The sequence below is a fragment of the Hypomesus nipponensis genome, chromosome 14, assembly GCF_054491055.1.
Source record: "Hypomesus nipponensis isolate SF chromosome 14, ASM5449105v1, whole genome shotgun sequence".
Classification (NCBI taxonomy): Eukaryota; Metazoa; Chordata; class Actinopteri; order Osmeriformes; family Osmeridae; genus Hypomesus; species Hypomesus nipponensis.
In genome coordinates, this window is record NC_140374.1 from 374,458 (window position 1) to 389,692 (window position 15,235).

The window sequence follows — 15,235 nt, forward strand, 5'->3', positions numbered from 1 at the left end:
ATTCCGGCTCTTTTTTGTGAGCCGGCTCGTTAGACTCACTAAAAAGAGCCGGAACCTTTGGCTCACAAATGGCTCTTTAAAAAATAAATGTTTTAACTATGACTTTGACTATGATAGCTGTGAAAACAATTCTAAATATAGCTGCAAGCAGCGATGCGGGTTCCTCCGCAAAATATTATAAAAATGTACATTGTAGAAGATCAAGAGTTGGAAAACAACAACAGGCTGAAAGGAGATTCAAACTCAAGAGCATGAGGTTGCAAGTCAGCCTCTCTGCTACACATCAACTGCTGAGAGTTTATAAATAGCCATATTGTCTTGTACATTTCCTATAAAAACAACGGGATGACTGCGTTGCTGCTGTAAAGAATAACTTACTCATAGTTTTTTAAATAGGTTGCTTGGGGTGCTATAACTTGCCATGGAAGGGAATTTCAAATTATGTCTAGCATCAGTGGCGATGTGTCCTTGCTTAGGTAACTGAAATGAATTTGTGCAACAGGCAAGGGATCCACCTGAACAATCAATTTACTTCATTAAAGATTACTCAGTTGTGAATCTGACACTTCCATGCATAGACTACAAGTAGCTAGCTACTGTGGTGAACCTGGCTTGTTTTGCAGTGGTTTACACGTCTCGCTAAACAGATGATCGGAGTGTTGTGATGGGCTCAAATAAACACCCATTGCTATGTTTTACAACCGGAGGATTGATCGGAAGACTAGAAACTGTTCTGTCAAAAAAAAAAAAAAAAAAACGATGCCTCTGACTGGGTATGAACTTGCAGCCCTTCGCTCACCAGCACAATATATCAGCCACTCTAGTCATTCACAATCCTGCAGTAACTGCATAATAAAATAAGATGTTTCTCCCAAGGCAAGCATTGTCAGATTTTGTCCAAGCTCAAACAGCTGTAATTCAGTCATATTTTCACATATCAAGGTGAGACTTTGCATGGTACTTCAGGGGGGTGTCACCTTAAAGCCTATTAGGTTTGAAAACCATAATTCAAAATGACATTTGATTTAGCGACACAAACATATTGAGGCAATGTGGACAGCTACATAAATACACCCCTTTCAGCCATATTGTATTTGATTACATTTTCTCGTTTTTTAAATACATAAATTCTACATATCTGTACGAAATTTCAAGTAAATTGGACCTTTGGTTCAAGGAAGAGGAATTTAGAAGGTTTTCCCAAATTATCACTGTACAGGCAAATCCATCATGGCAGACCTTATGGGTCCTTGAGGCTTTTCTGTTCCTCATGAAAAATGAGGCATGCACACCAAGTTTCAGAAGAATTGGAGCAATGAGGTGGAAATGCCATCACTTTGAAAATCAGAGTTTAAGGCGTGGCCTGTAGCGCCCCCTACGAATGTGTCCCATATTTGGTGTGGGGGTACACACTTGGATGTAGTACCAATGTGCCAAATCAGAAAATGTATGACCAGGGACCAGGGATATTGGGCGCAAGGAGAAGAAAAATTATAATAAATATAGCTGCAAGCAGCGATGCGGGTTCTTCCGCAAAATGGCAAAAACATTTACATAGTAGAAGATCAAGAGTTGGACAACAAGAGAGCAAAATAACTTAATGTTTGATCAACAACAACAGGCTGAATGGAGATTAAGCAATGAGTTGGCTCGGTCCTCCCTCATGCAGCATAATTAGTTGACACCGTGTATGATTGACAGGAACAGAATGCGAGGCTGATCAGACAGTCAAATGTGTGTGCGCCTTTAGGCCTACATCATTTTTGTTGTTGTTCTTTGAATTAGTCAATTATTTTAAATACAATTACAATAAATCATTATTACATACAAATGTAATATCTATAGGCTATATTAAAAAAATGGAGTCGGCTCTTCAGATCTGCGACCCAGCCTCCGACTTTCACCTACAAGAGCTCTTAGAGCCGGCTCATTCGCGAACGACCCATCACTAGTCGCCATAGTTACTAGTACTAGGCTGAGGCTAGTGTCCTCTCGGTTTCACCAACTTTACGTCTTTTAGTGAGCTGCTCTGTGTGTATATACTGTGTGTGTGTGTATACTGTGTGTGTGTGTATACTGTGTGTGTGTGTTCTGGAGAGTGTCCTCTCACCAGCCTTCCTGTGGACGTGTCTTCTGCCTGCATCCCTGAAGGCAACAGATGCCCTGAAGGAGGCTCTGAGCACGGCCCAGCGGAAGGTGGCCACGGGGTGGACGCCCATCAGGCCGCAGATGAAGGCGCTCTGGCTGCTCTTTAGCAGACACACAATGTCTGGACGCATGTGGTCAGTGTTCTTCTCTCTGAAGTCCTGCTCACATCAAACACGTTTCACTCCTCATACATCACCATTAACAAAACAGTAGCAATAACACTGGTTTCATGAAGTGTGTTTACTTGGAAGGAAAAAGCCCTGTAGTGTAACATGAAGATCATATCTTTATAACACCCTTCTCCAGTGCAACACTACAATGCCACAGTGAATAGCATTTTGAGATTTTCTATTTCCAAACAATTGTTTTTGTGTAACTAAATAGAGTGAATTGAACCTCAACAAAATAGCAGAACATTTAGACTTCAGAATCATATTATCCTTACATGGTTGTGGTGCACATGAACACACACACACACATGCAGAGTATAACGTGCTCCAGACTAGGCCCCTGAAGACAGAGGGGCAGTAAGACCTGCCACTGAGGAAGACAGAGGGGCAGTAAGACCTGCCACTGAGGAAGACAGAGGGGCAGTAAGACCTGCCACTGAGGAAGACAGAGGGGCAGTAAGACCTGCCACTGAGGAAGACAGAGGGGCAGTAAGACCTGCCACTGAGGAAGACAGAGGGGCAGTAAGACCTGCCACTGAGGAAGACAGAGGGGCAGTAAGACCTGCCACTGAGGAAGACAGAGGGGCAGTAAGACCTGCCACTGAGGAAGTACTGATGCTTGAGGAGGAGGGGACAGGCTTGTTGCTTGGTAACGCTGGTTCATCTGACTTCTGTAACAGCACGACACACACACACTCACAAACACACGCTTGTGCACACACTTTTACATTAGCAGCCGCCTCACCTTGACCCGGTACTTGACCTTGCCGGCATAGTGGCGGATGATGAAGGCGGGCTCCATGACAGCGGGGAACTCGATGTAGCTGCTGCCCTCGTGTTGCCGCTGGAACTTATCCAGCAGAGTCTGGTTAGAGGCCTGGGGGAAACTAGAGGGGTAGGGGAAGGCAGGGGAGTGGAGGACAGGGGAGGGCAGCGGAGTGGAGGGCAGGGGAGTGGAGGGCAGGGGAGGGCAGCGGAGTGGAGGGCAGGGGAGTGGAGGGCAGCGGAGTGGAGGGGAGGGGAGTGGATGGCAGGGGAGGGCAGGGGAGGGCAGCGGAGTGGAGGGCAGGGGAGTGGAGGGCAGCGGAGTGGAGTGGAGGGGAGGGGAGTGGAGGGCAGGGGAGGGCAGGGGAGTGGAGGGCAGGGGAGTGGAGGGCAGCGGAGTAGAAGGCAGGGGAGTGGAGGGCAGGGGAGGGCAGCGGAGAGGAGGGCAGGGGAGTGGAGGGCAGGGGAGGGCAGCGGAGTGGAGGGCAGGGGAGTGGAGGGCAGGGGAGGGCAGCGGAGTGGAGGGCAGGGGAGGGCAGCGGAGTGGAGGGGGGTTTATAGTCATTAGCATCACATTCCTCCGTGTGTTGGGATGAATCCCAGCAGGGGGCTGAGAGGAGAGACCCTCTCTGGGATCACCCCTCTCCCAGCTGCCAGCCACAGTCAATAGATGAGACTGTCAACTGTCAACGAGCCCTTTCAGTACAAAGAGGTTGTGTGGTGCTTCTGACATTATCAACCCATATTGTTTTTAAAACATAAACCGTCACATATTCATATTTCATCATGTTTAGTATTTCCCTGCAGGATGGTGCGCTGACGTACTTGCTCTCCTCGTCCAGCAGGGGGAGCAGGCCCGTGGGCTTCCTGCTGATCAGGTGGATGCAGCCCGTGTTGTCGATGTAGTCGATGTTGTGCCAAGTGATGCCCTCTGCCCTGTACTCCTCCTGAGGGCACAGACACACAGCATGTAGACAGAACACACCGTGCTTCTCGGTACTAGAGGTACTAGAACTGGACGCTTCTGGTTCTGGAGCTTCTGCTGGACTTTCTATGGGCTTTATGTGTACGTCCCTTTGGAGACAAGCGTGTCAGATCAATACAATGTGAAGCAGTGTGCAGCAACGTTAACAGGAACTAGGAAAGCAGAACTATAAGAGCTTCAAGAGGAAACGCTCCAAAAGTACAAAAGTGGAAAGGGATCCTTTTCTCACAACATAATTTAAAACTGAGTCACGACTGACTCAAGAGGGTGCTGCTGGAATTCAAGTATTTAAGCAAATGTACATGTTTCCCTGTGCCTCCAGCCCTGCTGGGATTAGTAATGTCCACCAACCTCAGGGCAGTCGAGGCCTAAGCCTTCCTGTATTACAGCAGGCTGGAGTTTTATGCTCTGCTCTGCCCTCAGTACAATGTCAGGAAACTTTCTGTTCTTGGATGTTCCTTCTGGGAAAGTGGCACCAGTGAGCAAGAAGCTGGAGCTAGCCTAGTGTAACTGGACCAAACACCAGGAAGCAGACCAAACAACAGCACAATGCAGCAGTACTTGGTGCTTCCAGAGTAAACACAGACAGAGGGGAGGTTCAGCTGGTGTCAGCCTCACGTCTCTTTACCCCACACATTCACACGCGCGCACTCGCACTCGCACACACACACACACTCTCACACACACACTCTCATCCCCCGACAGTGTTACATAGCCTGTGTGTTGTTCACACACCCTGCGCTGTTGTGTGGAACGATGTTGAGATACAGTAAAACACGCACACACACTACAATAGCAGTTGTGTGGGTTAGGGTTAGTAGCATGTAACCCATAAGCAGAACTGCTTTCAGTGTAATTGCTGCGGGCATCACAGGCACACTTGTGAGTCCCACATCAGACCAGCAGGACTGAGCCTGAATAGCTCTGATTACTTTTTATAGTAGAAAATTACTGTCAATCAAAAGGAGATGCAGTCTTTCGACACACCCTCCAATCATCACGCGGAAGCCCAGCGTCCAGGCCAGCCCCCTCCTCCATTCACCCCCAGAGACGCTGAGCATCCAGGGCGGGACATAATCGCAGCATTTATCCAATGACCATATAGTTTCAAAGCACTGAAAACAATTGTTCAGAGTAGCCCCATTGAAGTCCATGGAAGCTGAGCTTCAACAGGGAAATGCACTGTGGCGCTACGGGGATGTATGATAAGGAAATCAGTCAGTCGACCTGCTAATATATGTAGTTGATTCTGAACGAACTCGTCTTCGATATGAACGTGTTCTAACACATTTAAAATGTTAACACAATAGTAAATATTTGACCATGAATTTTTTGAAATGTTAGGGGAAGCTGAGCTTCCCTTGCAGTCTTAAAGAAATCACCACTGGAATCCACCCAACAGCAGGGCGTACCTGTTCTAGTTTGAAGATGTGCTGGTTGAAGTAATGCTGCAGTCTCTCGTTGGCAAAGTTAATACAGAACTGTTCAAAACTGTTGTTCTCGTAGTCCTCAAACCCAAAGATGTCCAGAACGCCGATGGAGAGAGTCTACAACAGAACAAATGAGTTACAACCCTGGAAACACACTTCAAAAAATTAACTGATGTTCGATGTAAAACAAACACATTCTCTAGGTAAGAAGAGCACAGCATGTATGTAGTAACATGATGTATAAAACATGTATCTGTGACATTGCATGATGTATAAAACATGTCTCTGTAAAAATAAGTTTAAAGTGGACCTTTAAGCTAGCGACTTTATAGACTTATTATCAAGGCAAATACCCTTTTGGGGATTATGATTCTCACAAGTGTGTTTAGAGAGCGAGGAGGGTGTAAATTATTGACAGACAGCTACGATTCAATATGCTAGTTCTCAGACTCTATTAGATGTCATCAGTCTTGCTTTGAGGTAGGGAGACCTAAAATACAGAGGAGGGAGGGAAAAAGGATCCTCCTCGAGGCTAAAATCACATCAGTCTAAAAATGTCCTGATCTAGAGCCTGACCGATTTATCAGCGGGCTGATATTATCGGCCGATATTAGGCATTTTCCAAACTATCGGTATCGGCTTACAATCGTTTTTTTTATTATTTTGCCTTCACAATACAAACAAACAAGGTACAAAATCAAGGCTCATAATGGCTGATAAATGAATATAGAAAATAAAACGTCCCTGTTGGCAACACTCGTGCTTAAAATGCCACAAACAATACAACCATCTGATCCAGCCAGAGGCGGGCAGAGTGTTAGGGAAAACTGTTAATGTTTTGTCACATGTTTCTGTATTTTTACATTTTGTATTATTATTTTAATATACATCGGCCGTTTTAAATCACTAAATATGTATTGTATCGGCCTTAAAAATCCTTTATCGGTTGGGCTCTAATCTGATCACTCCAGCTCCGTAAAGAACAGACACACAGACAAGCTGAGGCAGACAAACACAAACAGCTAAACACAGCTGACAGCCAGGGCAGCACGCATCACTAGGATGAGCCCTCAGGAGGGCAGAGGAGAGAGGGCGGCCTGGCATCTGCCCTGCGTCCGGGGTGAGAGCACACACACACACACATACACACACACACACACACACACACACACAGGAGGAGGAGCCACAACCATCTGTGATCTAATCCCAGGATGCCCGCTGGGCAGTGGGCACATCAAGACAGCTGCCTAGAGCACACAAGCACGCACACACACACACACACACACAATCGTCTGTGGACTCATGTTACCCTTCAACCCCAACAATACTGTACAGACAGAGACAAACCAGAGTGGGAGAGCAACAGAAAATGAAAGAAGAACCAGACGGATCTGAACAGAAAGAGAGGTGAGGGCACCACCTCGTCTGAGTTGCCCTAACTTTCCACACACACACACACACACACACACACACACACACACACACACACACACACACACACACACACACACACACACACACACACACACACACACATACACACACACACACACACACACTCTAATACTCTTTAACTAAATTCAAGAGTCTCAAACGACCTTTGTGAACTGCCTTACTGACCTGTGTGTGTGTGGTATGTATGGTGTGTGTGTGGCTGTGTATACGGTGTGTGTGTCCTACCGTGGCGCTGTCCTCCAGGTCCTTGGTGTTGAGCAGGGCATGGTTGGTCCTGAAGACGATCCAGTCAAACAGAGCGCTGTACAGGGACTTGGCCATGGAGTCCCGAACTGTTCCAGCCTGCGTACACACACACACACACATCAACACAAAGACTTGTCACGCACATCCCTCTTTCCTCCAATCACATGCCTATACACTGACCATTCCTGTAATCTGGAGTGACGGCAGATCCTATTAGCTCCCTCATCCCCCCCCCCCATAACACTGTGACACACCGTAAGGCAGCACAGAGTTAAAGTCCTTCTTACACAAGACCTTACATAATGTAGATTAGGATGGTATAGACACAAAAAACCCAGACACCTTCCACAGAAATGGATGTCCAGTACCCAGCATGGAAAACAGATGTCCAGTACCCAGCAGATTAGCCCAACACGCAGAGAGAACACATGCATGTGTGGCTGTGGCCACCATATTGAACTCTTTAACAATGTTAGAGTCCAGGGGTCTCATGTAGAAAAGATTGCGCAGCTTTCATACCAGAAGATGGCGTACGGCCAAAACTCAAAAAGTACCTACGCACAGAAATATTCACATGTATAAGACCGGTCGTACGCCAGGTCCTGCGCACCTTTCCTTTATAAATCACAACCAACGTGAGATTGACTGCACGTGAATGAGCCACTGACCCTGCCTTGCCTCCTCCCATAAATGAATATGCAGATGGGCTATAAATGCACTCCTGAGGTCATTTCTTTGTCTGAATTAAAATGGCTTAACATGCCAAAAATAAATATTTCACAGACTGTGAGACGGAGGTTTTAACAACAGAGGTGGAGGCGAGAAAATGTGTCCTGTTTGGCGGCCTGTCATTAGCCTGGCTCTGCCCTCCTTCGTACTTCCGCTCAATTTTGATTTTGCTTCTGTACTGCGTCTGGGCATGAGGTACTTAAGTCAGATGTCTCAGGTTAACTTTCTACCTGTCCATTCAGCGAACAGAGGGAGTGGCTGAGAACGATGACGTTGATGTCGTGAGCTAGTTTGTGTTGTAGTTCCGTAATGGCGTTCGGAGAAGCGGCATTTACCGAAGTGCATCCATTCATTAACCCTCCCGCACTGCCAGCAAAGGGCGCCAACCGCGCCACCCCGATTTGCCCTCCGGAGGGGGGGGGGGGGGGGGCATGGATGCTGGTGATAAATCTTACCAAGGGCACCAAATGTGCTTCGACCGGTACTGGTTTGGGCAACGCTGCCAAATATCCATAAGCTAAAGCCGGAGCAAGAACAAGTTTTGCTGAGTTTTGTTGGTGGCCATGATGTTGTGGCCCTCCTTTAGTGATGTGTCGTTCGTGAACGATTTGTTCATTTTGAACGAATCCTACAAGGACTCGGGAGTAACGAGTCCTCTCAAAGAGTGATTTGTTCATTTTCTCGTGGCCGCGCATCAGGACTGTTGCATAGGCTTGTCCAAGTAAACAGAAATGATTCGTTCATTTCCCGACTCGGTTACTTCGGATCATTTTTCACGTGACCTGAGTCTTTGGATAATTTTCAAAACCAGCGTACACAAGCTTTTAGTGCGTACGCAACGTTTATACATTAGGCCCAAGATGTTTCTCCTGTCTTTCAGTGCTTACTAATATTCCTACAGTAGGTGGTCATAAAACATCAACTGCTGTGCCAGAATACAAGTTCAGCAGTTCCCAAACAAAGCCTTTAGCTGGGACTTACTGTACAAAACATCCTCCCTGCCCCTCTGCCTGCCTCTCTCCCTCCTTGCAGCACAGTATCAGTGACAGAGGCATGATGAGTCATTGTAACACAACTCTCTCCTCTTCCTCTATCCTGCTCCTGACAGGAGTCCAGCAGTACTGTGTTCTGCAGCAGTCTAGTCAGGTACAGGAGTCCAGCAGTACTGTGTTCTGCAGCAGCAGTACTGTGTTCTACTGCAGCAGTACTGTGTTCTACTGCAGCAGTACTGTGTTCTACTGCAGCAGTACTGTGTTCTGTGTACAGCGGTTTGCAATGAATCTCCATCCCAACAACACTGCCAACACAGGCCATTGTAGCACTTCAACAAGCCAAAGAGAAAATACACTCTCCACTTACGGATGATGAAAGGCATGATAAGCTAATACAAATATGCAAAAATGAGAACTTGGACAATACCAGCAGAACTACAACTGTCTGTACGCCGGACAGACAGACAGGCCCTGCGTACAGGCAGACAGACAGACAGACAGGCCCTGCGTACAGACAGACAGGCCCTGCGTACAGGCAGACAGACAGACAGTCCCTGCGTACAGACAGACAGGCCCTGCGTACAGACAGACAGGCCCTGCGTACAGACAGACAGACAGGCCCTGCGTACAGAGTGTAGCTCTTGCATGTTTTGACGTTAACATTTTGACGTCACAGGGTTTAGGCCACAGTGAAGTTAAGCTATTGATCATGTCGTACTTATGTAGGGTTGCGTCAATCCTAGCCTGTTGTTTTTGACATCATTTGACAACACCGGCATAATAATGTCCATGACTAAATGTCGAGTGAGCCGTATAATGTGCATGAAAATAAAAAAATATGTTTTGGTCAACCAGGGGAGAAAGGAATTGTTATGAAGCAAAACCTCATCTCTAAAAGGCTTCTCTTCCTTCCTGCGTTATTGATTGTTGTTTTATTTTTATCCAGGGGCCGTCACTTGTGCTCCAGAGGTTGTGTAAGGCCATTTGCATTATGCAAGACTTCCCTCTAGGATCAAAATGATGCCATTCAGTGGCTTTGTAAAGGATGGGAACGTAGATGAATGCATTTGGACACCTAGCTGCAAACATCTACTGTCACAAATGTTATATTGAAGTACCATAATTTTCAGACTAAAAGCTGCGCCTTTTGTCCCATTTTTCAGACCTGCGGTTTATATAACGGTGCGGCTAATCTATGGATTTTTACAACGGCTGATAAATGGGAGCTTCCTCAAGCAGCCGTCTCTTTCCCAACAATCCCCTCTGTGCACGAACCCTTACATATGGTAATTAAACATTAAAACACCTGCGGCTTATTAGTCCAGTGTGGCTTTTACTGTACATGTACACATCATTCAATTTAGCTACTGCGGCTTATATAACAGTGCGCCTTATAGTCCGAAAATTACGGTAGTTTATACAGGGGGTGCAGTAAAATTAAGAGGTAAAAAGAGATGAGCCGAAAACAGCACAGTAGGGCAAGACGCTGAATAAAACCACTTGAAGGACATGTGAGTTTTGTAAACTGTTCTGGTGCCTCAGACAGGCCTTGCTGGTGCTGGAGGTTAGCAGGGTGTTGGTGGTGAACTGAGCAGAATGTGCTTGCCCTCTCTGGCTCATGGCTCACAAACACGCAGAACCTCAGGTCGGTGTATGTGGGGGGCTCACAGTTCAGCTGAACATCAGCTTGTCACACTTTGGGACAAGAAACAGTAAATGTCAACAGAAGGAGGGAGAGAGAAAAAGAGGGAGAGAGAAACAGAGGGAGAGAGAAAGAGGGGGAGAGAGAAAGAGGGGGAGAGACAGAGGGGGAGAGAGAAAGAGGGGGAGAGACACGTGCTAAGGCCCTTCTCACAGATCCCTCATACAATAACAGTGTTTAGGGTTCAAAGTCATAGATTCCAGCAGCCCAGCTGGCTCCAGGACACATGAGGTCTGGTTTCCCCCGCTGGGACAGCCTGGGCAGCAGCAAGCGCTGCTCCCCCCTCAACACTGCTCCAGCTCAGGGCGGAGGACTGAGGGATGGGTCTGATGGATAGACATGTCATGGGTCTGATGGATAGATAGATGGGTCTTTATGAGCTCTCCTGTTGGTAGACATGCTGACGGCTTGTGTGACACTGTGATGGAGAGACTTAACTTCCCTCATCCAGCTGTGTGTGTGTCTGTCTGTGTGTCTGTCTCTGTGTCTGTCTCTGTGTCTGTCTCTGTGTCTGTCTGTGTCTGTCTGTGTCTGTCTGTGTCTGTCTGTGTCTGTCTGTGTCTGTCTGTGTCTGTCTGTGTCTATGTGTCTGTCTGTCTGTGTCTGTCTGTGTGTCTGTGTGTCTCTCTCTCTCTGTCTGGGTTTGGTTTCTCTGCTGTTTATGACAGAGGACACTGCACATTCCTCGGGTGAGACCACATGACTGGAGAGGGGAGTCATTGTTGGGGCCACTAATGTACATCAAAGGGGGAGGGGGGAGTCCATGTGGAGGATTTCCTCCCGCTTGTCCACAGACAAAGTGCTGGCTGGATTACAGCTGTGACAGACGCACAGCAACTGGACCTTTACAAAGTGAACACTGTAGTTCACCTGCACACAGAACATACACATATTCATCCTAAATATGTCTTCTCCATACAGGTCACCTCCCCAGGCTGCAGTTAGTCCTGTTGTGCCTCCTCAGTTCCAGCCAGCAGTGTGGTCAGGGTGAACCCAGACTGTTGAGTCTTACAGGAAACAGGAAGCTGCCAAGGGGGGGTTGGGGGGGCTACGCCACAACAATAACAAGGCCCAGTAACGACGACCCTGTACACACTTCACATCATACAAAAGACTCTGCTTTGATTTCTCGAATCCTCGTGGAATTTTCCCAACCCCCACATACTACAAAAGCCATTTAAATTCCAGCGGCATGGGGAAAAAAAGAAATCTAAGCAAACAAGTGATGTCCTTAAAAAAGTTGGATTGTAAACAAACTCAAACACACACACACACTCTGTGAACGGAGTCTGTTAAATTCTGGAAAAGATGAAACCCAGAGAGTTGTGTCTGGGGAATGTCTGTGTTAACACAGGGTTAACACAGGGTTAACACAGGGTTAACACAGGGTTAACACAGGGTTAACACAGGGTTAACACAGGGTTAACACAGGGTTAACACAGGGTTAACAGCAGGCTGGGAGGGCTGGGGGCTGTGTTACTGTTGTGTCTGGGGAGTGTCTGTGTTGTGGTGTTAGTGTGTTGTGGTGTTAGTGTGTTGTGGTGTTAGTGTGTTGTGGTGTTAGTGTGTTGTGGTGTTAGTGTGTTGTGGTGTTAGTGTGTTGGATCGTGGAGGGTTGTGGTGTTAGTGTGTTGGATCGTGGAGGGTTGTGGTGTTAGTGTGTTGGATCGTGGAGGGTCGTGGTGTTAGTGTGTTGGATTGTGGAGGGTTGTGGTGTTAGTGTGTTGGATCGTGGAGGGTCGTGGTGTTAGTGTGTTGGATCGTGGAGGGTTGTGGTGTTAGTGTGTTGGATTGTGGAGGGTTGTGGTGTTAGTGTGTTGGATTGTGGAGGGTTGTGCTCACCTCAGCCAGCTTGTACGGTACGATGAGCCTGTCTCCTACGGTGACGGTCTTCCTGGTGGTCAACGCCTCAAACAGAATGTCCTCCTTCACCTGGAACACAGAGCAGCTCAGCGCTGAACACTTCCTCTTCAGACAGCTCACACAGGGCATCTCTCACTGAACCTTTCAACACATTACAAGTCATTACCATTCAATGTTTCTATCCTGCATAGCTAGTCAGTAGTTTTAACAGCGTGCACACACACACACACACGACTGGGTCCCAGACACGGTTGCAAGCTTGACCCTGGTCCCAGACGTAGCGGTGACAACAGGACAGTTCGGAGACAGATCCTCTCCTGTCCACAGGGACATGAGGCTGGCCCACACTACACGTCCCATGGCCAGTGGGCTCACATGGCTGTCTGCCCTGTGTGGGGTGGCTGTGTGTGGGCTTATATGAGCATGTGCATACAGTTTTAAAGTTCTGTGTGAAGGAGGTGTGGTGAGGTCTGAAGGAGGTGTGGTGAGGTCTGAAGGAGGTGTGGTCTGAAGGAGGTGTGGTGAGGTCTGAAGGAGGTGTGGTGAGGACTGAAGGAGATGTGGTGAGGACTGAAGGAGATGTGGTGAGGTCTGAAGGAGGTGTGGTCTGAAGGAGGTGTGGTGAGGTCTGAAGGTGTGGTGAGGTCTGAAGGAGGTGTGGTGAGGAGTGAAGGAGGTGTGGTGAGGTCTGAAGGAGGTGTGGTGAGGTCTGAAGGAGGTGTGGTGAGGTCTGAAGGAGGTGTGGTAAGGAGTGAAGGAGGTGTGGTGAGGTCTGAAGGAGGTGTGGTGAGGACTGAAGGAGGTGTGGTGAGGTCTGAAGGAGGTGTGGTGAGGTCTGAAGGAGGTGTGGTCTGAAGGAGGTGTGGTGAGGTCTGAAGGAGGTGTGGTGAGGACTGAAGGAGATGTGGTGAGGTCTGAAGGAGGTGTGGTCTGAAGGAGGTGTGGTGAGGTCTGAAGGTGTGGTGAGGTCTGAAGGAGGTGTGGTGAGGAGTGAAGGAGGTGTGGTGAGGTCTGAAGGAGGTGTGGTGAGGTCTGAAGGAGGTGTGGTGAGGTCTGAAGGAGGTGTGGTAAGGAGTGAAGGAGGTGTGGTGAGGTCTGAAGGAGGTGTGGTGAGGTCTGAAGGAGGTGTGGTGAGGTCTGAAGGAGGTGTGGTGAGTTCTGAAGGAGGTGTGGTGAGGTCTGAAGGTGTGGTGAGGTCTGAAGGTGTGGTGAGGTCTAAAGGAGGTGTGGTGAGGTCTGAAGGAGTTATGGTCTGGTCTTGTCTGAAGAAACGTAGATAACGTGCTAAGGAAAGGTTGCCTTTTATCCCTGCAATCAGAAGTGCAGAGTTCTACAGTTCAGAGTCAAGGAATGGTCTGTATTTCCTGGCCCCAGCGTAAAGGAACCACACCTCAGCTGACAGGCACGAGGAGCAAAACTGAATATCACAGAGCAACAATAACATCTCACTTACTTCAACACAGAGCAACAATAACATCTCACTTACTTCAACACAGAGCAACAATAACATCTCACTTACTTCAACACAGAGCAACAATAACATCTCACTTACTTCAACACAGTGCAACAATAACATCTCACTTACTTCAACACAGTGCAACAATAACATCTAACTTACTTCAACACAGTGCAACAATAACATCTCGATTACAGTAGCTGGCTAATTAATGCAAAAATAATACCACGGTGCAATAAAAATAACTCAGGTCCTCCACAGTGTTGGTGAGGGTTGTATCAACTCGCATTGACCATTTATGGTTAAAAATAGGCGTGTTCAGGGCGGGGTAAAATGCTGATTCACGTACACACACTTGTGGGTAATCTGTGTTTTATAAAGGGAACATTGCTTACAGGTGTGCGTACGCACGGTTTTATAAATCAGATTTTTTTGGAGGCGTACGTCATTTTAGGCTTTTGGGCGTACGTACACTTTTAGTAAGAATCCTACGCACAGTTTTATAAATGAGACCCCTGTTCTGTTCTGGTGTGTGTGTGTGTGTGTGTGTGTGTGGAGCCTCACCTCCAGTAGCTGTGAGACTGTGGGCAGTACTTCTGGGTTGCAGATGTCTATGGAGTCATCTCTGTAGGTCTTCTTCTTGTAGCGGATGTTACCCAGCAGCAGGATGGCAGACAACAGAGAGAATATCCTGGGGAGGAGACGGACAGAGAGACAGAGAGAGACAGAGAGAGACAGAGAGAGACAGACAGTGAGAGACAGAGAGAGAGAGACAGAGAAAGACAGAGAAAGAGACAGAGACAGAGAGAGACAGACAGAGATAGACAGACAGACAGTGGAAGACAGGAAGAATCATGAAGTTGACCTGTGTGTGTTGTGTGTTACATGATATGATGGTGGGATAAAGAAAAAAAAAGTTATGGCAGGATGTGAGGGGAGAAAGACAGAGATAGGAGAGATAGAAAGACAGAGAGAGAGAGGTGCATGTCATGGGAAGACATTGTGAGTTCTTACTGCTTGCGTGTAGCAGGAAGGAATCCCACCATCTCCATGGCCAACTGCAGCCTCTCAAAGTCATGCTTTAAGTCCTCCCCCTCCACAGAGAAGCAGTCCTGCTGGAGTAACACACACACACAGAATTTAGCATTAAAACATGATACATACTCTCAGCTCAGCCTTGCGTTAAACCACAGCCACTTCAAACTTTACATTGGAAACTCCAGTACCTCCACTCCCACAAGCCAGCATGGGCAGCCAGTTGGGCAGCCAGCGTGGGCAGCCAACGTGGTATAGC

General features: G+C 47.6%; 1 protein-coding gene across 1 annotated transcript in view; it reads right to left on the reverse strand.

The window, feature by feature from the left end:
* myo9ab (myosin IXAb) overlaps positions 1-15,235 on the reverse strand; it is a 92,987-nt gene that overhangs the window by 28,555 nt on the left and 49,197 nt on the right. The window contains exons 7-14 of the mRNA XM_084671981.1: positions 14,956-15,056; positions 14,506-14,632; positions 12,465-12,554; positions 7,179-7,295; positions 5,481-5,615; positions 3,909-4,030; positions 3,064-3,205; positions 2,111-2,306 (exon numbers count right to left, since the gene is read on the reverse strand). Of these exons, the coding sequence (XP_084528107.1) occupies positions 2,111-2,306; positions 3,064-3,205; positions 3,909-4,030; positions 5,481-5,615; positions 7,179-7,295; positions 12,465-12,554; positions 14,506-14,632; positions 14,956-15,056 (1,030 nt within the window). The remainder of the gene's footprint in view (positions 1-2,110; positions 2,307-3,063; positions 3,206-3,908; positions 4,031-5,480; positions 5,616-7,178; positions 7,296-12,464; positions 12,555-14,505; positions 14,633-14,955; positions 15,057-15,235) is intronic.